A 26401-nucleotide genomic window follows, 5' to 3' on the forward strand; every position below is an offset into this window, starting at 1 on the left:
TGTTTTAACTGTTGACATCAGACAGGTCACAACAGGTCTTTGACCTCAGTTCAGTCCTGGTTGCCTCTATGATGAGTGGCATTGCACCAGTCGTGAGTAATCAGGTGATCATCCCTTTCATAACACAGTGGTCTTTCAGTCTGTTTCTTGTGTCTTGCATCAGCTGAGTAATAGAAAGGGAGGAGGCTAACAAAGGGGAGGAGAGAGAACTTCATGGAGCCATTTATTACAGCTTTTCACCAGGGCACCCTTCAGGTTAACAGCCCAACTACACCATTGAGGTGTAGAATCTATTTTTAAAAACTCAGACAAAAATAAGACACAAAAATAAATGTAACAACTTGTTATTTATGGGTACCATAATATACAAACTGGATCTGTACATAAATATGTGGTACTTCACCCTCCAAACATTTTTTTTTTTAAAGAAAAACAATCCTTGCATCTGTGGTAGAGAACACGTGACACTTGTTGGTGCTGGACTAAAACAGTCTGAACAACAGGTGAATTAAAATTGAGTGAATTTAGAAACCACTACAAATCTATAAAAAAAACAGAAACATTACTTAGATGCAAAAATTCATTGACAACATCTGATCAACTCTTTTCATATTTTGGTTCAAATAGTCATTTTCCCCTCTATGAGTTCACACATAATACCATATGTGCAACAAAAAGAGCACATTTAGTTGCCCCTCTTAAATAGTTAATGCCACGTTCACGTGCGGGTTGGAAATAGGAAATTCAGAAATGTCCAACTTGCTAACAAGTTGGACATTCCAGAGTTCTGAAGCATGTGAACGAGGCATAAATGAGCGAGTGATTTCTCTGCGTCATTCTTTCTAACTAGCAATAACTTGACACTTTATATGGTCAACAGCAGACTTGAACAAACAAATTCAGCAATGAACACCTTTCCCTAATTCATCATTTAGATATCAAAAGTTGTTTCAAGGAGTTGTTTCAAGGAGTAGCACCAAATCAAGTTGATTTACCTAAAAAGTTGTAAAACCCTGGGGGGGGGGTCATGGAAGGGTACTCCAAAAGTAGTTCCACTAGGCACTGTGTTTTACCCCTTCATAATCAGAGACAACAGTAACGTAAGGGAGAAGACAGAAAAAGACAACCTCGGACACGATTGCCGAACAGGGCAGTTTAAACGTAGCAGCACAAAGTGGCCGCTTTTTAAACAATAAGCAAAATCAAAACACACAAAGTAGTCACTCTTTGGGAGAAATGGCTGACTATTCCTCAAAGACACTCAAAATGATCAATAAAATCTCAAATCATTGGAGTAGTTCTGTGAGAGAGTGGAATGGTGTCTATACTGTATGAACTATACTGACCTGAGTGACTAAAGCACTTGAAAAGTAGGTAGCAACACCATTCATTGGTTAGTCGGGCTATCGAGAGGCATTGCTGCGAGTTACAAACATAATTCTCAAACTGTGCCAGAGGAAGGAGAACTTTACTGGGGATGAATGTCAGTGAGATCATTGGCCATCTTGGCCAGTTTATCACAAGGTCAAGTTTCACCCATACATCACAACATATTCAAACATGGTATAAGAGGACTTGTCACTTTCAGCCAGGCACGGTGCAGGTCATACAAACCAGATGATGTGGGATTATGAAGTTGACAGAGGAGGTATAACAATTCTAACATCCTAGTTCTGTAGCTGCAATAGAAGAAAACTCACATCGATTTGCCATCACTCCTCTGTCTGTATTTTTAGTTTGTAAACATGCCAGACATCTGGTAACAGAACTCAGTGCCTTTTCAGGTGATAAATACCGGCATCAGTGTGTGTGGACACACCTGTGTACTTGTGTTTCAGTACACAAATGTATGTTTGAGTGAGAGGCGAGTGTGTGTAAGCACTTCACCCAGAGGTGTGAATCAACTGTGTTTAAGGTGACTGCTGCTTTACACTCATTTCCATAGTTACTATTGGATAGATCTCTGTGCCTTTTGTAACCAGGTCTTCCTTACACCTCAACCTCACCGTGGTGACTGTTGCTAGGTGAACAGGTGACACAGGAGAAAAAATATACTCCCCTCATTATCTAGAAAAGCACAAGGAAACAATCGAAATAGCAGTTCTTGAAAAGGCTTGAGAAAAGGTTTGGTGACAACAAGGCTTTGGAAAAACAAAGTAAAAGACAGAAGTTCAGGGAAAAGTCAGTTCTTTGCTGAGATGACAGGAGAGGGGCTTTGGAAGAAGCAGGTAGGCTGAAGACGACAGGAGAAAGAGACGGAACCCTCTCCTCCGATGTTCTAGATCCTGGGATCTAGCTGGGACGGCTGTGGTTCTCCTGTTCCACTGGGCGGTTCTGGGTTCTAGGCCTCGTCCTCCTCCTCACTCTGTGAGGGCTGTGACTGGGAGACAGGCTGCAGCTTGGTGACCTGGCCGATGCCTTTGGTTGCTCCCTCTCTGAACAGCAGCTTGGCCCCCACCTTCAGGTACTCTGGGTGCTTAATGAACTTAAAACACACCACTGCCTTCTCACCTGTCCTCAGCTCCTCCTGTGGTACACAGAGAGATGGATTAGTAGTTTCATGGAAGACTTGTATTGGTTTCATAGAAGAAGACTTGTGTAGAATAGCAGGCTAGCAATGAGTAAGGGGGAGCAGGCAAGATTCGCGCTATAATAAGGGATAGACATGCTTGATCCGTGAAGTACCTAAAGTATAAACAAATATAGTACCAAACATTTTTTCATGTTCTAGTATCGAAAAAGTACAGAAGTTTCGGTATACCGTGCAACACTGCTTCATAAAATGTTCTGTCTGACTGCAGGGTTTACCCAGACAGAGAGGATTGTGGTACGGTGGAGGACTGACCTTGCCGTGCACAGCCTTCACAGTAGCAGTCTGTCTGATGTTGCCCACGTGCACAGTGACCTGGAAGCCCTTGTGAAAGGTCTTGGCGTGGAATAGCAGCACGATCTCCGCCTCAAACAGCCAACAGATAGTGGGGTTCATCTCTGGACTCACCATCACCATACCCTGGGAGGGAACACACAGTCATAAAACACAATGAAACGGAACAATGGAAAATATGTTGATATTAGAAATTGAAGGCAAACAATACTGCATAAACCCCGATGGACAGAGACGTACAACTCAGTTTCAGAAGCTTGGGTGACATACAAGTACACACAGTTTGAGCGTCTCACCTTGCGTAACAGCGAGCGGTCGAAAGTGTCCAGTGCGAGCGTGGCGGCCTGGCCGGCCCTCAGTACCCTGCATGCTGAGCGGTTCCTCTGGATGCTGCACACTGTCAACTTGAGGAACTGACCGGAGTCTGTAGGACCTACAACCAGCTGCTCCCCCTCACGACAGATACCACTGGATGGATGGAAAGAGATGGATGAGAGTTTGACAGATACCACTGGATGGATGGAAAGAGATGGATGAGAGTTTGACAGATACCACTGGATGGATGGAAAGAGATGGATGAGAGTTTGACAGATACCAACGGGGTGGGGGGGAGAGAGAGAAGAGTTTGACAGATACCACCAGAGAGAGAGAGAGAGAGGGGGGGGGGGGGGGGGGAGAGTTTGACAGATACCACTGGAGAGAGAGAGAGAGAGAGAGGGGGAGGAGAGTTTGACAGATACCACTGGAGAGAGAGAGAGAGAGAGAGGGGGAGGAGAGTTTGACAGATACCACTGAAGAGGGAGAGAGATAGGGTGAAGAGAGTTTGACTGATACCACTGGAGAGAGAGAGAGAGAGAGGGAGGAGAGTTTGACAGATACCAATGGATGGACAGTTAGACATACCACCACTACAACATGAGAGAGACACAGAGAAATGTAATAAGACAAAGAGGGAAGGTCAGACAGATGCTACTCTACAAGAACTAGATAAGAAAAAGGAACATGGCAGAGAGGAGAGGACAAGACACTGATGCTCCTATATCAGTGCACTGACCTGTATAGAGTTCCTCCCACCACTGTCCCCACATCAGGCACTGTGTAGATCTCATCCACCTACAGGGAAAGCACACACTGTCAAAACACACATTTACATGTATGCTATTCATTTACTGTGTGTGTGTGTGTTTGTATGTGCGTGTTACCTGGAACTCAGTGAGCTGTTGCATGAGCTCCTCCTGCTCTTTGCTGTTGCTGAGTGGTGGGATGATGTTGAAGAAGACCTTGAGCAGATTCAGACTTTCCCCAGACACACTGGATACAGTGAAGATGGGAGTGATGCTGCACAGGAAACACACCACCAGTCAGTCACATGACCAGGGCTATGACAACGCACACCATGACCAACATCAAATGACCAATACAATGTGTACGTACAGTACATTAAGTACACATCATGTACATTGATCATGACACTGCAAGTGTGTGTGTGTGTGTGTGTGTAGGATTGACCGTGACAATTTATTGTTAAAATGAGAGGCCGCCTGGATCTTTCATTTAAAGATGCTTGCTACCTTCGGTCTCAACGTAGACTTGATCTAAAGCCATTCTTGTGATTTACAATGGATAGCAACATCACAATGTTTGTAGCCAAATTGTATTTTTGATCGAATGTTTTCCATCCATGTTTTTTATATGTCCAATTTATATCTGTAATATTTATATCTGTATAATGTATATCTGTTTATCTGTAATATTTATATCTGTAATATTTATATCTGTAATATTTATATCTGTAATATTTATATCTGTATAATGTATATCTGTTTATCTGTAATATTTATATGTTTATCTGTAATATTTATATCTGTAATATTTATATCTGTATAATGTATATCTGTTTATCTGTAATATTTATATCTGTAATATTTATATGTTTATCTGTAATATTTATATCTGTAATATTTATATCTGTATAATGTATATCTGTTTATCTGTAATATTTATATCTGTAATATTTATATGTTTATCTGTAATATTTATATCTGTAATATTTATATCTGTATAATGTATATCGGTTTATCTGTAATATTTATATCTGTAATATTTATATCTGTATAATGTATATCTGTTTATCTGTAATATTTATATCTGTAATATTTATATCTGTAATATTTATATCTGTAATATTTATATCTGTATAATGTATATCTGTTTATCTGTAATATTTATATCTGTAATATTTATATGTTTATCTGTAATATTTATATCTGTAATATTTATATCTGTATAATGTATATCGGTTTATCTGTAATATTTATATCTGTAATATTTATATCTGTATAATGTATATCGGTTTATCTGTAATATTTATATCTGTTTATCTGTAATATTTATATCTGTAATATTTATATGTTTATCTGTAATATTTATATCTGTAATATTTATATCTGTATAATGTATATCGGTTTATCTGTAATATTTATATCTGTAATATTTATATCTGTATAATGTATATCGGTTTATCTGTAATATTTATATCTGTTTATCTGTAATATTTATATCTGTATAATGTATATCTGTTTATCTGTAATATTTATATCTGTAATATTTATATCTGTATAATGTATATCTGTTTATCTGTAATATTTATATCTGTAATATTTATATGTTTATCTGTAATATTTATATCTGTAATATTTATATCTGTATAATGTATATCGGTTTATCTGTAATATTTATATCTGTAATATTTATATCTGTATAATGTATATCGGTTTATCTGTAATATTTATATCTGTAATATTTATATCTGTTTATCTGTAATATTTATATCTGTAATATTTATATGTTTATCTGTAATATTTATATCTGTAATATTTATATCTGTATAATGTATATCGGTTTATCTGTAATATTTATATCTGTAATATTTATATCTGTATAATGTATATCGGTTTATCTGTAATATTTATATCTGTTTATCTGTAATATTTATATCTGTAATATTTATATCTGTATAATGTATATCGGTTTATCTGTAATATTTATATCTGTTTATCTGTAATATTTATATCTGTAATATTTATATCTGTACATCTGTAATATTTACATCTGTATATCTAATATGTATATCTGTAATATGTATATCTGTTTATCTGTAATATCTGTATAATTTATATCTGTATATCTGTAATATGTATATCTGTAATATTTACATCTGTATATCTAATATGTTTATCTGTAATATGTATATCTGTAATATTTATATCTGTATATCTAATATGTTTATCTGTAATATGTATATCTGTAATATTTATATCTGTATATCTAATATGTTTATCTGTAATATGTATATCTGTAATATTTATATCTGTATATCTAATATGTTTATCTGTAATATGTATATCTGTAATATTTATATCTGTATATCTAATATGTTTATCTGTAATATGTATATCTGTTTATCTGTAATATCTGTATAATTTATATCTGTATATCTGTAATTTATATCTGTAATATTTATATCTATAATCAAGCCACACCCAGCCATGATTACAGACACCTGTGTGTCCTTTCAAAGTATATAAGCTAGTGACCTGCAGTGTGTGTCATTATACCCTGATGAAGACAGCTTGTCTGTCGAAACATTGGTTATTAAATTATTGCATCAGAGCTCCTAGTGTGTACCTGGGTGACTGAGCGAACTGCTGTGCGGCCGTGACGGCATCGTCAGCAGTGGACACCACCAGAGGCACCTTGTTGCAGCCGGGCTGTTTGAGGATGCGCTCTAGCTGCCGGACCGTGCGCTCCACCGTTTCGCGCTTACACAGGTCCACCTTACTGACCACAATGAAGATGGGCACCTTCAGAGCCATGGCCAGACCCAGGTGCTCCCGTGTTGTACCGGCTGGATGGGGCAAAGAGAGGGAGGGCGCAGGTTAATACGAGTCATGTCCATACATTTCATTGATGTGTCAACACAGATCTCTTAACATACTATATGATTAAAGAGTGTTATGTATGGTGCAGCTTTTGGCTTCCATCACGGATTCAAAAAGCATGCATTCCGAAGCTTATTGATATCCATGTAGTTAAGTACAGTGTTGGGGTGCCAGCAGATGAGACTGCTTATCTAGAGTTTAAACCCCATAGAAAGAGACTGGGACGAGGCCAGGTTAATAACAACAGGTAAACAAGCCATGACATAGGTTATGACTGTTATGTCATGGAAAGAAGTGTGCAAAGGTGAGAGCAGATAATACAAGAAAACCGAGAGCCCCGTGACATAATCACACTTTGACACTCAACCATTTGAGATCCCCGGCCATCTGATTGGGATATAGCCTAAAGTTGTATACCTATTTCACAATAGCTTTGACCCTAGCCATATGTTGGCTACCTCAAAGTTGATGAGGTCACTGTGCATGTTTTTCTGCTGGGTGTGGCTTTGAGAAGGAACGTGAGAGAGTTGAGAGACTGGAGAATTCCGTCACACGCTACTACACGTGGACTCAAATCATCACAGTCTGATTCCATCACAATCACATCACATAGGAACCCATTTAAAAACACACACTGCAAATGTAATTAGCTGTCTGGAGCCAGACTGTTTGTACACAGTCGTACGCTTCTTATCACTATACACTGAACAAAAATATAAAACGTAACCATTTCAAAAGATTTTACTGAGTTAGTTGATATAAAGAAATCAGTCAAGTTAAGTAGATTGATTAGGTCCTAATCTATGGATATGACTTGACTGTGAATACAGATGGTCACAAATACTTATAAAATGTTTAAAAATAAAAATAAATAAAAAAGTAGGACTGTGGATCAGAAAACCTGTCAGTTTGTAGTGTGCAGCGCGACACATCTCCTTCGCATTGAGTTTGATCAGGCTGCTGATTGTGGCCTGTGGAATGTTGTTCCCACTCCTCTTCAATGTCTGTGCGAAGTTGATGGATATTAGAACAAGTTATCATACACGTCGATCCAGAGCATCCCAAACAAGTTCAATGGGTTCAATGATGTCTGGTGAGTATGCAGGCCATGGAATAACTTGAACATTTTAGCTTCCAGGAATAGTGTACAGATCCTTGCGACATGGGGCCATGCATTATCATGCTAAAACATGAAGTGATGGTGGCGGATAAATGGCACTACAAATGGGCCTCAGGATCTCATTTTGTTCTCTGTGCATTCAAATTGCCATTGATAAAATGCAATTGTGTTCGTTGTTCATAGCTTATGCCTGCCCATACCATAACCCCACCATTCACAACATTGATTTTAGCAAACCACTTGTCCAAACGACACCATACACGTGGTTAGCGATTGTAAGGCCGGTTGGCTGTACAGTCAAATTCTCTAAAACGACGTTGGAGGTGGCTTACGATTGACAAATGAACATTAAATTCTGGCAATTGCATCCTCCCTCAAAACTTGAGACATCTGTAGCATTGTGTTGTGAAAAAATTGCACATTTTAGAGTGGCCCTTTGTCCCCAGCACAAGGTGCACCTGTGTAATGATCATGCTGTTTAATCAGCTTCTTGATATGCCACACCTGTCAGGTGGATAGATTATCTTGGCAAAAAAAAATCTATGCTCATTAACAGGGATGTAAACAACATTTGTGAGAAATGTTTGTGCATAGGGGATCTTTTATTTCAGTTCTTTAAACATGGGACCAAAACTTCACATGTTGCATTTTATTTTTGTTCAGTATAGTTTAAATAAGAACTACAAAACAAGATAAGGAGAGGAGATTGTAGGCCCTATTTTCAGAGAAAGCATAAGGACACAAAAAAAAAGAGGAAGAGAAGAGGAAAGCAAGATCGAGCATGTACGAGAGAGAGAGAGAGAGAGAGAAGCTACAGAGCGTGAGGGAGAGAGAGAGTGAGAACTTCAGAGTGGGTGTAGCCTACTGTGTGACACTAAAACATCACCTCAAGCTTCCTGTAGTGTGTGTAGAAAAACACTGCTGCTGACAAGTAAACAATACAACTATGGTTATGCTCATAAAAAAATAACAATTTCTGTATATCAACAATATGTCTGTATCTTTAGCCAGTGTCTCCCTTATATTCATTTAGCAACAGTGGCCAACCACTGCTAAATTCTTGCCACCACTACAAAAAATGTCAATATTTATATATTTCTACAGTGACAAGCTCTTAAATGGATAGTCGTTAGCTCAATGACTGGAAGTCTATGGGAACAGCTAGCATGTCATTGCGCTGACACTAGTAGCAAAGCACCCCCGGTGGGTGAAATGTGAGAGATGTATGGCTGGGTCTGGATATAGGCCACAGAAAGGTCAAGCGCACTGACCCACAACAGTCTGGCAGGACCGAAATAAACCTACCCTCTCAGCTGAGACAGATTGTATTTGCATGCTGGCAAACATAACTTACACTGTACGTGTGTTAGGGGGCAAGGCTACATGGTGTCATAATGAGCCAACTTATTCCTCTGCTTTTATGGGCCCCATCAAGAGGCATGTCTTGGCTCAACATGATGCCTCAACAGAGCTCTGTAAACACCCCCCCTCACAGAGTGGAAACTATCTGTGTGTGCATGTACTAGCAAGAGGCATGCCTTGAAAAGCCTGCAGCTTCGCCGATCAGCTGATCCATGTCAAAGTATGTGTGTCACTGTCAAATCAAACTTTAATTGTCACATGCTTCGTAAACAACAGGTGTAGACTAACAGTGAAATGCTTACTTAAGGGAGAGGTGAAGCTGGTTGGGAGAACGCCAAGAGTGTGCAAAGCTGTCATCAAGGCAAAGGGTGGATATTTTGAAGAATCTCAAATATAAATAAATATATTTAGATTAGTTCAACACTTTTCTGGTTACTACATGATTCCATGTGTGTAATTCCATAGTTTTGATGTCTTCACTATTATGTAGAAAATAGTAAAAATAAAGAAAACCCTTGTATGAGTAGATGTGTCCAAACTTTTGACTGGTATTAACATCTGCTAACTATGTGTATGTGACCAACTAAATTTGATTTGTGAGTGTGTGGGTAGACAAAAAGTGTGTTAAAAAACATTTTTTTTTTAAAAGGTCAATGTAGATAGTTAACCAAATAGCTACTCGGGCTACACTGAAAAAACTACAAATGAAACATGCAAAGTGTTGGTCCCAAGATTCATGAGCTGAAAAAAAACATCTCAGAAATGTTCCATACGCACAAAAAGCTTATCTTAAATTTTATGCACACATTTGTTTAAAATCCCTGTTAGTGAGCATTTCTCCTTTGCCAATATAATCATCCACCAGACAGGTATGGCATATCAAGAAGCTGACTAAACAGTATGATCATTATTACATAGGTGCACCTTGTGCTGAGGACAATAAAAGGCCACTAAAATGTGCAGTTGTGTCACACCGAGAATTGAATGTTCACTTCTCTACCTTAAGCTGTCTCCAACATCGTTTTAGGGAATTTGGCAGTATGTCCAACTGTCCTCACAACCGCGGTTTTGTGGTTTGCTGATGCCAACATTGTTAACCGAGTTAAGATGAGTGGGACAACATTACACGGGCCACAATCAACAGCCTGATCAACTCTATGCGAAAGGATATGTGTCACACGGCATGAGGCAAATGGTGGTCACACCAGATACTGACTTATTTTCTGACCCATGCTCCCCCTAAAAGGTACCTGTGACCTTCAGATACATATCTATATTTCCAGTCATGTGAAATCCATAGATTAGGCCCTAATTTAAATTGACTGATTTCCTTATATGAACTGTAACTTAGTAAAACGTTTGAAATTATTGCATGTTGCATTATATTTTTGTTCAGTATATTTATGGCTTAAGGGGTAGAAGCTGCTCAGTTGCCTTTTTGTCCCCGACTTAGCAGGCCGGTCCCCTTCTTATCCAACATTAATGCTTCACTATTGATAGATTTCTATATCTGGGCCCATAGCCAATATGGGCCAGCTTCTCCATGGTCTTTTGGCGGGTCACAGAGAACACACCAGACAAGGCCTATTCCTTACACAGATCCATTTCTCAGTTTTATAATTAAAGTCTGTGCTCTGACGTTGCAAGGCGTGTGTCTGTGTGTCCCATGGATGGTCCTCATACCTGACCCATATCCCCCATGACATTAGTCTGACTTCAGAATCACTACCTGGCTGGGCCAGTGAAACAGAGAGGGAGGTGGTATGGCAGGTTGTGTAACCTGTGCACATACCATAACAGACAAGTAAACACATTGCTGAAGGTCACTTTCCAAACAAACATGCCTGTGTCTGGTTGCTAGTTATGCAAATGTCAAATTAGAGTATAAAGACAGCTCAGGAATTTGGTACATTAGACTTACGATATTTCCATGGATAAATCGATCAATGTTTTGATCTGTTAGGTGGACTATTTTGACCAACCAGTACCTTCGGAAAGTAATCGGGCCACAAGTAATCGTTTTCCACATTTTGTTAAGTTACAGCCTTATTCTAAACTGGATACCATTTTCTCTCATCAATCCACACACACAATGCCCGATAATGACAAAGCAAAAACAAGTTTTTCAAAATGTCGGATAAAATAAAAAAATACCTTATTTACATAAGTATTCAGACTCTTTGCTATGAGACTCGAAATTGAGCTCAGGTGCATCCTGTTTCCATTGATCATCCTCGACATGTTTCCAAAACTGGGGTCAAATCAATTGATTGGACATGATTTGGAAAGGCACACACCTGTCTATATAAATGTCCAACAGTGCATGTCAGAGCAAAAACCAAGCCATGAGGCTGAAGGAATTGTCCATAGAGCACCGAGACAGGATTGTGTCGAGGCACAGATCTGGGGAACAGTACCAAAAAATGTCTGCAGCATTGAAGGTCCCCAAGAACACAGTGGCCTCCATTTTTAAATGGAAGAACTTTGGAACCACCAAGACTCTTCCAAGATGTGGCCGCCCGGCCAAACTGAGCAATCGGGGTAGAAGGGTCTTGGTCAGGGAGGTGACCAAGAACCCGATGGTCACTCTGACAGAGCTCCAGAGTTCATCTGCGGAGATGGAGAAACTTCCAGAAGGACAACCATCTCTGCAACACTCCACCAATCAGGCCTTTATGGTAGAGTGGCCAGACAGAAGCCACTCATCAGTAAAAGGCACATGACAGCCTGCTTGGAGTTTGCCAAAAGGCACCCAATAACTCTCAGACCATGAGAAACAAGATTCTCTCATCTGATGAAACCAAGATTGAACTCTTTGGCCTGAATGCCAAGCATCAAGTCTGGAGGAAACCTGGCACCATCCCTACGGTGAAGCATAGTGGCAGCAGCGTGGTGGCAGCAGCATGGTGGTGGCAGCATCATGCTGTGGGAATGTTTTTCAGCGGCAGGAACTGGGAGACGAGTCAAGATCGAGGCTGAACAGAGCAAAGTACAGAGAGATCCTTGATGAAAACCTGCTCCAGACCGCTCAGGACCTCAAACTTGGGCAAAGGTTCACCTTCAACAGGATAATGACCCTAAGCACACATCCAAGACAACGCAGGAGTGGCTTCCGGGACAAGTCTTTGAATGTCCTTGTGTGGCCCAGCCAGAGCCTGGACTTGAAAATAGCTGTGCAGCGACGCTCCCCATCTAACCTGACAGAGCATGAGATGATATGCAGAGAAGAAAATGGGAGAAACTCCCCAATACAGGTGTGCCAAGCTTGTAGCGTCATACCCAAGAAGACTCCAGGCTGTAATCGCTGCCAAAGGTACCTCAACAAAGTACTGAATAAAGGGTCTGAATACTTATATTAATTTGATATCCATCTTTTTATACATTAGCAAAAATGTCTAAAGACCTGTATTTATGCTTTGCCATTATGGAGTATTGTGTGTAGATTGAGGGGGGGACGATTTAATCAATTTTAGAATAATCTGTAACCTAACAAAATAATTTCCCAATTAAGTAATTCAGAAGAAATCATACAAACTGTCTGCAACAAAAGCAAATCTCATGCATTTTAACTCCGTAACGGAAGAGAGCCCGTATTCACCAGCTGCAGCTGAAAAGTTTCCACCTGTCACTGTTCTGGGAGAAATAGAGGCAGGATGACGCATGTCAGCATGGCCGAGTAAGTCACTGCGTTCAGGTCGCAAATCAAATCCCACTTCTGACATTAACATTTTGGTTAACCCTCACAACTAATAGGTGAACAAATGAATAATGTTGTTACAACAACACAGACTAAAGGTATTCAATAATCCTGGAACCCAGAAGCAGCCATGATGTCTGGAAAGTTATGAACACGTCTGCAAGTACAGTGATCAAATTAATACTGTTGTCAAAAGAACACTTAAAGGAGCAGTAGGTAGCTTTATGGGTGACCTGAACTAATTCACGTAGAAATGAGAGTTCTAAGATCTGTCACTCATTGAAAGCAAAGGGGTAAGTTTTGTTTTTGCTCTTTTTACCCCAGCTTCAAACAGAAGAAAATACAATATGTTTGTTTATTGAATAGATTTCACAGCATTTTAGATAGTACTATGATTCTCTGTCAAATAAACTGAAATTAGGGCGAACCAGTCGAATTTTAGCAACCAGGAAATGGCAGAGCGATTTCTGCCTATTGTAGCTTTAAGTAGAGAGGAAGAGGTGATGCGAGAGGATTTACTCTTGCCCAAAATCTGTCTGCATGATATAAGCCCTTTATTGGTCTATGAGAGAGGGTCAAGTTACGTGAGGCTTATTTAATCTAATTGACTTTTCATAATGTTTAGGCTATTACAAAAGTAATGACATAAGTGGATGCACCTGGCATTCTGGCAACTTTGAGAAAAACTACTAAGTTGTGCTGGTTGTTCACAAGCGTATCTGGCCTCTCATTGGCTAGAATGGTCCCACCTGATCTCGCCTGCCTTCAAATCATTGAGGACATGTATTTCTATTGTTAGAGCGGTCACTCTGTTTATTTTGTCAATATAATAGATCTTTGCCCTAAGGTATTCAAATCATTTTAGATCCCAGAACCAGCCAATGGCACCTGACTGTTAGACATGTAGGTGAGTTAGGAGGAAAGATAAACATGTCAGGTTGGCCGAGCGGTCTAAGGCGCTGCGTTCAGGATGCAGTCTCCCCTGGCGGCTTGGATTCAAATCCCACTTCTGACAACATTTTGGTTGTTCCTGGCAACTAAGAGTGCAAATCAATAGTGTCATATTAAATACCTATTGTAAATGTAGGAGTAACAGCCAAAAGCTGAAACAGGGCTAGAGGCTTTAACTTGGCAGGCTGCCTACATTTCCCTTGAGGCACTCAAGCTCACTCTGATATCCAGGCAGTAAAGTATGGTGTTGGCAGACAAGCAGATACCACTGCTTATCTATAGAGTTAGAAACCCAGAGAGAGGGAGTCTTGGTAGGACGTGACTGTTAGATATGACAGTTGCACATTAAGCTAAACATATCAGGATGGCCAAGCGGTCTAAGTCACTGTGTTCAGGTCGCAGTCTCCCCTGGATGCGTGGGTTCGAATCCCACTTCTGACAACAATTTTTTAGCTAATCCTGACAAATGACAGAAAAAAAATGGATAAAGTTAAAGGAAAAGGTAATGAACTATTCAGTAACCACTGAAAGATAATCTAAAAAAAATAATTAAAAAAAAGGCTAAGCAAGGGTGCCGCCTGTGTGTCCGTTTCCTTTCCTTCCTTCGCTCACATTTCAGCTATGTCCCGATAAAACTATTTTAGACTGTCTCCTCTTCCTCAGTCATGACCACTGATCTGGGAGGACTTGAAAGGTGAAAGCGATATTAAGGACACCTATCCAGCACCTCCAAGTATTAGTACAAAGGAACGGAAAGGAAACAAGAGCAGAATGCCTTTGAAAGCCTTGGGACAGTGGTGAACTTCAAGAATCGGAACCTTTCCTGTTGCGTCAGCACTGACATCCCAAGTGTCTGCTTACTAACTCAACAGGTGTCTGTCCTTTGGTGATCTACAGACCAGCATCTGTTAGGGGGCTCAGAGGAATGCCGGTTAGTCTGGGACTTGATTTGATTTTGACTGGGGGAGGGGCGGCAGGGGTAGTCGGTTACATAAGCCCAGATAGCAGTGCGTTTTTGTTTTTTTGCAGTGTGTTTGTACAGCCGTACTGCCCAGCTTGGAACTTAGCTAGCCTGCCAGCTACAGGAGAGAGAGAAGGTTGGACTGGAGTAGATTGGAGTCAGATTGTGCAATACTCCTGCTTAGGGCTGTCCCCTACTAAAGAAAATCTTGGTCGACCGAAAGTCTGTTCTACACGAACAATCGATGGCTCAACATTTTTAAACGTGTATTTTTCCATATATAAAACACACAGTATGCGCTTTAATAAAATCAACTACGTGTACTGAACTCGTCTGATGCTTTAAATGGTTTGAAGCATCAAGAGGGCGCCAGAGATCTAGATAACCAGAAAAAACAACAACCAGACTGAACTATTTTCCTCCCACTCCTGTTGGCTTTCGCAATTTCTGCCATTACTCTCCTGAAGTTGCCGGTAATAGGCTACACGAGGAGTCTGCAACCTTTCATGTTGAATGCCAATTTATTTGACAATTTCTACTGAGATGATTGACAGTTGTTTTCAAATGCACATTTTTGTTAAACAGTTTCGTTTAATTTATAATAAAATCTTCATCTCTCAAAATCATTCATATGTGGTTAATCAAAATTCTATCCAAATCTAAATGAAAATGGTACAAACCTAAAAAGTAATTGATTGCCGTTGCCAATATGTAAAAAATAGCCGACAAAGCGAACAAATAAAAACATTCTAGCCTGTAGTTAGAAAATATCCTGATTAAAAATACATTTCCTATGAATCACCTTGTTTCAGACAGGCCATGTGTCACCAAACTTGAAACATTGTATCAACTATTAACTTGGGCCAGCCCAAAGCTTGCACTAGCAAACTTGCAACATTGTATAAATATTCTGGGACCTCAGTTTCCTGAGCCAGTGAGCACAGGACAGACACAGCTGTAGGATATTTGCGCAAGGGATAAGAAGCAGTGCTCGACTTGGGCAGGAGCTCGTCGGAGCTTGGTACCGGCACCTCAAATGTTCTACTGCTTGAGTTCCTGTTCCTCTTATAGAATATGAGCTCAAAAGTATTGTGGAGCTCCTGCGCCTAAATAAACTCAGCAAAAAAAGAAATGTCCTCGCACTGTCAACTGCATTTATTTAACATCTGACATTTATGGGGGGGATTGCCTTAGCCCTCACCCTCCGATCCAACAGGTCCCAGACGTGCTCAATGGCCATGGCAGAACACTGACATTCCTGTCTTGCAGGAAATCACACACAGAATGAGTAGTATGGCTCATGGCAATGTCATGCTGGAGGGTGATGTCAGAATGAACCTGCAGGAAGGGTACCACATGAGGGAGGAGGTAGCATTGAGATTGCCTGCAAAGCTCAGTCCGATGATGCTGTGACCGCCCACCTCCAAAATCGATCCCGCTCCAGAGTACAGGCCTCAGTGTAACGCTCATTCCTTCAACGATAAACGCAAATAACTGACCTTTAGGAGGCATCGCCTGCCTTGGACAAGCACAGAGGCACAGCATTCATGTAAACCAGGGGTAGGCAACTAGAATTAGCCGTGGGTTGACAATTCTTTGCTAAAAACTTTGGGGGAACAAAACATTACAATCACAGGTGGCTGGTCTTGGCCTGCGGGCAGCCAGTTGCCGACCCCTGACGTAAAACCAAACAAACAACGACAGAGTCTGGGTCAAGTGTAGCAGTCAGACTCACCGATGCCCGTGTTTGCACTGACCACCAGCATGGCAAAGTCTGGGCAGTAGCTGGTCAGGCCAAAAATGGTTGTCTTCAGGTACTTGTGGTGGCCGGCCAAGTCAATGAACGTGATCATCTTAGAGGCACTCTCACATATCTCCTCTGCTGTCCGCGACTCACTGTAGTTCACCACCTAAGGGACACAAGAGGACAAAGGTAAAAAAAAAAAATCACAAGCCAACCCATCTAGTCCTTTCATCTATTAGTGGTCATGAAAAAGCCTTTTGATAGTTTGGGACGTGGCCAGTCCTTTCCCTCACCTCTCCTTTGCTGTTGAAGCCGAGAATCTCAAAGCTGATGCTGGAGGTGCGTCCTGTCTGGATCTCGTGGAGGTGTCTGAAGAGGTTGAGTCTGGCCCGGCCTCGCCCGTTATCCAGCTCACCCTGTGTCAGCACACCTAGCAGGGTGGACTTTCCTGAGTCCACGTTACCCAGCACAGCCACCCGTAGGTCCAGGAACTAAATACAAAAACACACATATAACATAGTATGAATGTTGACCTAGTCACACATAGCAAACTTATCAGCAAATGTTGTAGTAGTAGTAGTAGTACGACAAGTAGTGAGTCTCGCTGTCTACAGCCAATGTAAACACACTTAACGGCTTATGAGCTTCTCATGAGGTCACTAACCTGCTGGTCGTCTGGCACCTTCCTTATGAGAACCTCAGCTATCTTACGAGGGATATCAGCATCATGGTCCACCTCTCTCTCTCTGAGAATGGTGATGTCAGCCCCAACCCTTCAAGTCAAAAGTATATGAAAAGAGTCAATTGCACGTACAACATCGGCCCAGAAATACTTCTGGTACAAGAATTGCACAAGCAATTTCATCACATCTTTTAAAAAATGGAGTATACGAGAAGAGTATACGGTCTAAGACACTGCATCTCAGTGCTTGAGGCGTCACTACAGACAACCAGGTTCGAATCCCTACTATCACAAATGGCCGTGATTGGGAGTCCCATAGGGCGGCGCACGATTGGCCCAGCGTCATCCGGGTTTGGCCAGTGTAGGCAGTTATTGTAAATTATAATTTGTTCTTAACTGACTTGCCTAGTTAAATAAATTTAAAATAAATTTAAAATCTAAACAGTTGGTGTGTGGATCGTACTTCTCTGCCATCCTGCCTAGGGTCTTTAGCGATGACCTCAGGTCTTCCTCTGATAGGCCCACCAGCATGCCGTTGTCATCGACACCAATCTGATAGACAGCCTCACCCCGCCCCTCCTGTAGTCGCCATTTCATCTGTGTGGCCAGGTGTTCAAAGCGGTATTGCGTGGGGTCGATCAGCTTCAGCTGTAGAGGGGGAGAGGAAGCTGAGACTAAAGAGCTGAAGGAATGGTATGGCTAACGCCTCTGTTCAGGCCAATTAATGTTTCTAGTTTGCAGGTGGTGAAAATAACTAATACTGTAAGTAGGATGTCTTTGTACATTTGTTTGGAGGCAGCAGCTGCCCCAGGCCCTAAAAATGACAGTGCTAATCCACTGTGGTAGGACATGAACATGTTCGGGTTGCAGCCAGACTATTCACTGCTCTTTGGTCATAATACACCTTTACATACAGAACAGAAGAGTGAAACAAAGCTACATCCAGTCTTTTCCACGAGCGCCGGCTGTCGGCTAAACAGCCAATGACAGGCTCATCTATTGACTTTAAACATCAGCTATCTGAGCAGCTAACCGATCGCCGCAGCTGTACATAGTCCATCTGTAAATAGCCCACCCAATCTACCTACCTCATCCCCATATTGTTTTTATTTACTTTGCTGCTCTTTTGCACACCAGTATCACTACTTACTCACCATCATCATCTACTCATCTATCACTCCAGTGAAAATCTGCTCAATTGTAATTACTTTGCTACTATGGCCTATTTATTGCCTTACCTCATGCCATTTGCACACACTGTATATAGACTTTCTTTTTTTTCTATTGTGTTATTGTTGTTCATTCCATGTGCAACTCTGTGTTGTTTCTGTCACACTGCTTTGCTTTATCTTGGCCAGGTCGCAGTTGTAAATGAGAATGTGTTCTCAACTAGCTTACCTGGTTAAATAACGGTGAAATAAAACAAAATAATATATATATATTTTTTTTTTTAAATAGGCGCTTGTCACTCACAAAGCGAGCGATGACCGAGAAAAACTGCTTTGTCTCGAATTCCGATACCTGTGTGTAGTGTGATTTGTCTGCGTTGTGGTTGGTTGAAGTCAAATTTCTTTACATGCAGGGGGAGAGCAATGCTTCTTCATCTTCTGTGAGTGAATTTCATTTTACTTGCATATACACCTCTACCTTTTCAGTTCGCAAGGTGTAATGTATGAGCAAGTTGTGGTTTATACCAAAAGAAATTGCTGCCATAGCGAAAAGTACAGTTGAAGTCAGAAGTTTACATACACTTAGGTTGGAATCATTCAAACTCGTTTTTCAACCACTCCACAAATTTATTGATAACAAACTATAGTTTTGGCAAGTCGGTTAGGACATCTCCTTTGTGCATGACAAGTCATTTTTCCAACAATTGATAAGACAGATTTCACTGTATCACAATTCCAGTGGGTCAGAAGTTTACATACACTAAGTTGGAAAATTCCAGAAAATGTCATGGCTTTAGAAGCTTCTGATAGGCTAATTGACATGATTTGAGTCAATTAGAGGTGTATCTGCGGATGTATTTCAAGGCCTACCTTCAAACTCAGTGCCTCTTTGCTTGACATCATGGGAAAATCAAAAGAAAATCAGCCTGGACCTCAGAAATAAATTGTGTGGTTCATCCTTGGGATCAATTTCCAAACGCCTGAAGGTACCACGTTCATCTGTACAAACAATAGTACGCAAGTATAAACACCATGGGACCATGCAGCAGTCATACCGCTCAGGAAGGAGACGCGTTCTGTCTCCTAGAGATAAACGTACTTTGGTACGAAAAGTGCAAATCAATCCCAGAACAACAGCAAAGGACCGTGTGAAGATGCTGGAGGAAACTGGTACAAAAGTATCTATATCCACAGTAAAACAAGTCCTATATCGACATAACCTGAAAGGGAGCTCAGCAAGGAAGACACTGCTCCAAAAATGCCATAAAAAGCCAGACCACGGTTTGCAACTGCACATGGGGGCAAAGATCATACTTTTTGGAGAAATGTCCTCTGGTCTGATGAAACAAAAATAGAACTGTTTGGCCATAATGACCATCGTTATTTTTTGAGGAAAAAGGGGGAGGATTGCAAGCCAAAGAACACCATCCCAACCGTGAAGCACGGAGTGAGGGGGGGGCAGCATCATGTTGTGGGGGTGCTTTGCTGCAGGAGGGACTGGTGCACTTCACAAAATAGATGGCATCATGAGGTAGGAAATTATGGGGATATATTGAAGCAACATCTCAAGACATCAGTCAGGAAGTTAAAGCTTGGTCACAAATGGGTCTTCCAAATGGATCCCAAGCATACTTACAAAGTTGTACAAAATGGCTTAAGGACAACAAAGTCAAGGTATTGGAGTGGCCATGACAAAGCCCAAACCTTATTCCTATAGAAAATGTGTGGGCAGAACTGAAAAATTGTGTGCGAGCAAGGAGGCCTACAAACCGGACTCGGTTACACCAGCTTTGAGGAGGAATGGGCCAAAATTCACCCAACTTATTGTGGGAAGCTTGTGAAAGGCTACCCAAAATGTTTGACCCATGTTAAACAATTTAAAGGCAATGCTACCAAATACTAATTGAGTGTATGTAAACTTCTGACCCACTGGGAATGTGATGAAAGAAATAAAAGCTGAAATAAAAATCACATTCTTAAAACAAAGTGGTGATCCTAACTGACCTAAGACAGGGAATTTTTACTCTGATTAAATGTCAGGAATTGTGAAACACTGAGTTGAAATGTATTTGGCTAAGGTGTATGTAAACTTCCGACTTCAACTGTATTTCTGCGTTTTGTTTCATAGTGGGTAGCTAATCACAAAGAACCATATAAATCAGAATGATTTCTTATTTCTATGCAAACAACTATGTAGAGTCCCATATCCCGTAACAGTGCCTGGGGCATTGCGTGCACTGAGTGAAGTGCTGAAAGATTCATTTTTAGAACCAGCATAGAAGTTGGTCGAATTTAGCCGGAAGTCTACTGAAGTTTGACTTTGTCCTTAGTTTCTTGGCTTTTTACACAATTTTGTTCACACACACACTAGATTGTTATCCAACGTTTGTTTGATCAACTGCTACTAGCAAAGGGATGTCAGAGAATCTCACCTATCAGACAGACAAATCACACCGTTACCACGGTAAAAGGCCCGCCCTTAAAAAGTGTCAGCTAAATATTTTTCACACCCAAGTGACTCAAATATTTGAGGGCACATTGTACTTTATTGAGCATGGAAAACACCCCAAAACATGTATTCATTTGCAGTTTGCCCTATATTTTTGGGATGGTAAAACATTTTCAGTGTAACATTTGTGTAAAGTATTCAGATATAAAGTACGTAGAATTAACAATCACCAAAATAAAAACTAGACAGTCAGGGAAAAAAATAGCATGTAAAAAGTGTTGGTCCCTCGTTTCATGAGCTGAGATAAAAACATCCCAGTATTTTTCCATACACACAAAAACCTTATTTCTCTCAAATATTGTGCACAAATTTGTTTCCACCCCTGTTAGTGAGCATGTCTCCTTTGCCAAGATAATCCATCCACCTGACAGGTGTGAGATATCAATAAGCAGATTAAACAGCATGATAATTACACAGGTGCACCTTATGCTGGGGACAATAAAACACCACTCTAAAGTGTGCAATTTTGTCACAAAACAAAATGCAACAGATGTCTCAAGTTAAGGGAGAGTCCAATTGGTACGCTGACTGCAGGAATGTCCACCAGAGCTGTTGCATGTTCATTTCTCTACCATAAGCCACCTCCAACGTCATTTTAGAGAATTTGGTAGTATGTCCAACCAGCCTCAACCACAGACCAGGACCTCCACATCCAGCTTCTTCACATGTAGTGATAAACTAGGGCTAGGCTATTCACTTGTAAAGTAAAGCTGAAATATAGACAACCAATGATGGAGGTAAGATTATTGGAACCTGGAAGGCCTTCCATCAGCTGACAACTGCTATTCTCCAGTAATGAGTGAACAAAGGTGAGTGTCATGACATGTATAACATTGTATTTCAGCTTACCTTGTACTCTATATTCCCCTCTTCAGCCTGAAAGAGAGGAAAGGACAGCATTGTTATGTTGGACAGAAGAGAACTGAGACAAATGGTGCCTACTGTTCTCTAAAAAGGCACAAAGAACTCCAATCTGACTGAAAGAGCAGTATCCAACAGTAAATGAATGGAGTGGGTAGTTGGAAGAACTTTAAAGCTGCTACATTGTTTCAACTAGCCATAAAAGAGTCTACATGCAAATAGAACTGTAAAGTGATGCAATGTTGGCTTAAATTGCTCTTTGAGTAGAGATTTCCTGATTATTCTGTGAACTAAAGACCACATACAGGCAGCCAATAGCATAGTCAATGGAAAAACAATAAGCCCAATATCATTGGTCACCAAACGGTCGATCACGATCGGCTGGTCATCTCCAAGGAATTCCTAGTCAATCGTCAAAATATTTCTGTAAAAAACCCAACAATAAAGTGCTACTCGCGCTTTTGGCGGTAAGTAAACCCGATTCAGCTGCCCTGAGGCTGGGTAAGCGAAGTGTTCCCATTTTGTACCATCTCATGTGTCTGAAGGTACAAATCAAGCGCACAATAGGCCTACCGCTGGCTGGCTCAGATTAGTGTCGGCAGTAACTGAGTAGGCGTAAAAGAAAGCTATAGGAAAGTTGATACGGTGAAAAAATTAATAGTGAGAGACTCAAAGAATACAGCAAAGAGCTGCTGTTAAAAAAATAATAATGTATGAGCGAGTTCATGTTTGTTCTTAATCAGCACTGTCACTTTTTATTCAACCATAAAATGTGTGTTCTTCCTACATCCACTTGAGCTATAACCAGCACTGCAGCTGTACTGAATGAGTAGGAAAGTGTATTGATGGGTTTGCGTTGTTATTATTAGCAGTTTGTCTTAATATCAAGGAATATTTCACTTTCTCTGCCCATAAGAGTAACATGAATTTGTGCACGAGGTAGAAATAATCCGGTGAGTCTCGAGTTTCAATCAACTGGAAGGCTGTCGCTTTTTGGTCAGTGTCAGCAGAGGAAAGGGAGGTGGACCCTCAGTCTGCTACTCTCTCCCTCCACTGAGACTGACCATCAGTCCAGTAAAATAAAAACAAAAATATTGAAATGTATGCTCACTCAGCTATACCTCACAAGTAATACAACAACTGTTCTATTACTGGTGCGATCATATAACCTACCTCAAATCTGGAAATATATTATGTTTAAAAAAATGGTTCAAACAATGCATTGGCAGGACAAGTCAAGCAAAGCCAATATGCAGTGACAATGTATTGGGCTGATAGCCTACTGCACAAGCCTCATTGTTACAGTAATGTTTTAATAGGGTAATATTGTATAGGCTTACATTTAAGTCATGTTAATAAATAAATAAAAAATCTGAATGGTAGATATCAGCTTGCATTTTTACTCAGAAAGTGATCTTGACTCAGAAAAGGTTGGTGACCACTGCCCTACATAATGGGGATTCTAAATGGCCATGACAGACCACTGACATTCCTGTCTTGCAGGAAATCACACACATAATAACAAGCAATATGGCTGGTGGCATTGTCATGCTGGAGGGTCATGTCAGGATGAGCCTGCAGGAAGGGTACCACATGAGGGAGGAGGATGTCTTCCCTGTAACGCACAGCGTTGAGATTGCCTGCAAAGCTATGTCCAATGATGCTGTGACCGCCCACCTCCAAATCGATCCCGCTCCAGAGTACAGGCCTCAGTGTAACGCTCATTCCTTTGACGATAAAAGCGAATCCGAACATCACCCCTGTAGAGACAAAAACGCGACCCGTCAGTGAAGAGCACTTTTTGCCAGTCCTGTCTGGTCCAGCGACGGTGGGTTCGTGCCCATAGGCGACGTTGTTGCCGGTGATGTCTGGTGAGGACCTGCCTTACAATAGGCCAACAAGCTCTCAGTCCAGCCTCTCTCAGCCTATTACGGACAGTCTGAGCACTGATGGAGGGATTGTGCATTCCTGGTGCAACTCAGGCAGTTGTTGCCATCATGTACCTGTCCCGCAGGTGTGATGTTCGGATGTACCGATCGTGTGCAGGTGTTGTTACACGTCGACTGCCATTGCGAGGACGATCAGCTGTCCTTCCCATCTCCCTGTAGCGCTGTCTTAGGCTTCTCACATTACAATTTAATCCTCATGCCTCCTTGCAGCATGCCTAAGGCACGTTCACGCAGATGAGCATGGACCCTGGGCATTTTTCTTTTGGTGTTTTTCAGAGGCAGTAGAAAGGCCTCTTCAGCATCATAAGTTTTCATAACTGTGACCTCAATTGCCTACCATTTGTAAGCTGTTAGTGTCTTCAAGACCGTTCCACAGGTGTATGTTCATTAATTGTTTATGGTTCAATGAACATGCATGGGAAACCGTGTTTAAACCCTTTACAATAAAGATCTGTTAAGTTATGGATTTTGACTAATTGTATTTGAAAGACAGGGTCCTGAAAAGGGAAGTTTATTTTTTTGCTCTCAGTGAGTGAGTGAGTGAGTGAGAGAGAGAGATGCATATATACACACAATCAGCAGCCCAAGTTCAAGTCCATGGGAAAGAAAGCTAAAAGACTAAGTAATAAACTATAGATAATTTTTATGTGAGGAGGCTCTATTCTATCGAAATCTATCTGGGGGAGAAAGCAATTAATCAGCTCTGCAGAGGATTTCAGTGGCGTCTGCCTTTGCTTCAGTCCTCTACACGCAGCAGGCGAGGCACGCCGTCCCTTTGCTATTTACAAACACAGCTGTTCCAGATTTCTTTGGGCTAGCTAGCTAGTAACGTTAGTCAACAAACCATTGGACACAATTATACAAATGATTAAAACGGAACGATCTGGCTAACTTGGCTATAGTAGTTTTACTGCAACTATTCAGTTCAATAAACAACCAACGCTGCTACAATGTATTTTGTACAGTCAGCTAACATAACTAGCTAGATATAGCTACCTGCTACGTGTCACTGCATCTGAAGCCAGGAAGCTAGCAAATAGTGTAAAAATTACTTTCTGCTTGCAGACACTTGCTTCAAACGGGCAGTCAGTTCACAAGAACTTCCAACAGAAGATGGTTACAAACATGTTTTTGGACAATATGCATGCATACAAGTATGGTATGCACAAACAAATTGTAAGAGTTTTTAGAAAAGAATTGGCGGGTAATAATCTTGCAAGCCATTTCTCGTTAGTCAGCTAGCTAACGTTAGCTAGCTACTGTACCACCCAATTGCAGGCTACGGAAGCATATCTGCTTACCTCTGGGGGTAGATTAGCCGGGGGAAGATATGGGGGGTTATTGCTTGGTTTGGAGTTTCGGGATGACCGACTCTTAGCTTTTTTGGCATTCTTCAAACACTTTTTAGAACTCACTCCGAAGCCATTCCCCGAACTAACGTTAGATCCAACTCCTTGGCAACCAGACTTCTGCCCGGAACCTGAACCAAAAAGCTCTGATACCCGCGAATCCATTACTTCGGAACCGTGTGTACGCTAGCTATGTACGATTTTAAATAGAAAACGTCCTAAAACCGAGACATTCAAGCGTATTTTTAATGGGGGAGTTTCAAAAAATGTTTTTAAAAAAAGCGAGAACAACTCAACTGCCAGCTGGTTAGGGTTCATGCCCCCACTACAAAGTGGACAATAACAACTCCGCGTCATTGACTCGTTTTGAGTTGACAGCGGATCTACGTCAGACCTATATTATTAATATTTAAAGTAGCTTGCTACGTCAGTACATTTCATCAATACAAAATATTTGGGCTTGTTCGACATTGCAGCCCACAGTGCAAGTGACTTCCGAACGATTGATCTACAAATCAACTTGCATCACAAATAATGACTCAATATTATTTTTAGATCATTCAGTCAATCACAATTTACCCATGGTAGGCTACATCACGGTTTTGACACGGCCAAAATTAGCTACTTAGAGGTGTATTCATATGACCTTTATTTGAAGATTAAGTAATCTTTTAAATAACTTTCCAACTGATTGTGTAGCAATACCATTTGTTAGAAATGTTGAGTTAATACAAGTTAAGATATGTATTTTAACCTAACCAATAGGCCTAAACTTTATGAGGTTACATTGTTACTACTGGGATCAACTTGTATGAACATGTATACTGTTCAATAGTACCACCATGTGGTCATACACAAACAATTATATTGGCTTTTGGGGAGGTGCATCTGTGACAGCCAAAAGTTGCACACGATTTGGTTTTCCAACAGCAAGGTTCAGTGCAACATGACAGTGTTGACATTGTTTCTAAATTTTCCTTTGTAATTTTGAAATAAGCCTTGTATCCAACCCCCATACAAACGGTAAATATGCACTCAGTGTCCAGTTTACAAGGTACACCCATCTAAAATAAAATACAAATATTTGTCACATAGATCTTACCGTGAATGGCGTTGTTTATTAATGATTTTTGAGCCCATAACCAACAATACAAAGTTTGTTAAGGGCTCAAAAGTGGCGCAGCGATCTAAGGCACTGCATCTCCGTGCCAGAGGTGTCCCT

At 40.8% G+C, this 26401-nt stretch overlaps 1 protein-coding gene across 1 annotated transcript; it reads right to left on the reverse strand.

Annotated features, from left to right (window-relative positions):
- Window positions 1–210: 210 nt before the first annotated feature.
- gtpbp2a (GTP binding protein 2a) lies at window positions 211–25540 on the reverse strand. Its single transcript, XM_020481789.2, has 12 exons — window positions 25132–25540; window positions 21870–21896; window positions 17806–17990; window positions 17325–17433; window positions 16954–17151; window positions 16652–16826; window positions 6572–6791; window positions 4087–4222; window positions 3939–3997; window positions 3181–3352; window positions 2846–3010; window positions 211–2527 (listed from the first exon to the last, which is right to left on the reverse strand). The coding sequence occupies exons 1-12, from the start codon at window positions 25342–25344 to the stop codon at window positions 2342–2344; spliced, it is 1845 nt and encodes a 614-aa protein (XP_020337378.1). The 5' UTR covers window positions 25345–25540; the 3' UTR covers window positions 211–2341.
- Between the last annotated feature and the right edge of the window lie 861 nt (window positions 25541–26401).

Source organism: Oncorhynchus kisutch, linkage group LG4 (genome assembly GCF_002021735.2).
Source record: "Oncorhynchus kisutch isolate 150728-3 linkage group LG4, Okis_V2, whole genome shotgun sequence".
Lineage (NCBI taxonomy): Eukaryota > Metazoa > Chordata > Actinopteri > Salmoniformes > Salmonidae > Oncorhynchus > Oncorhynchus kisutch.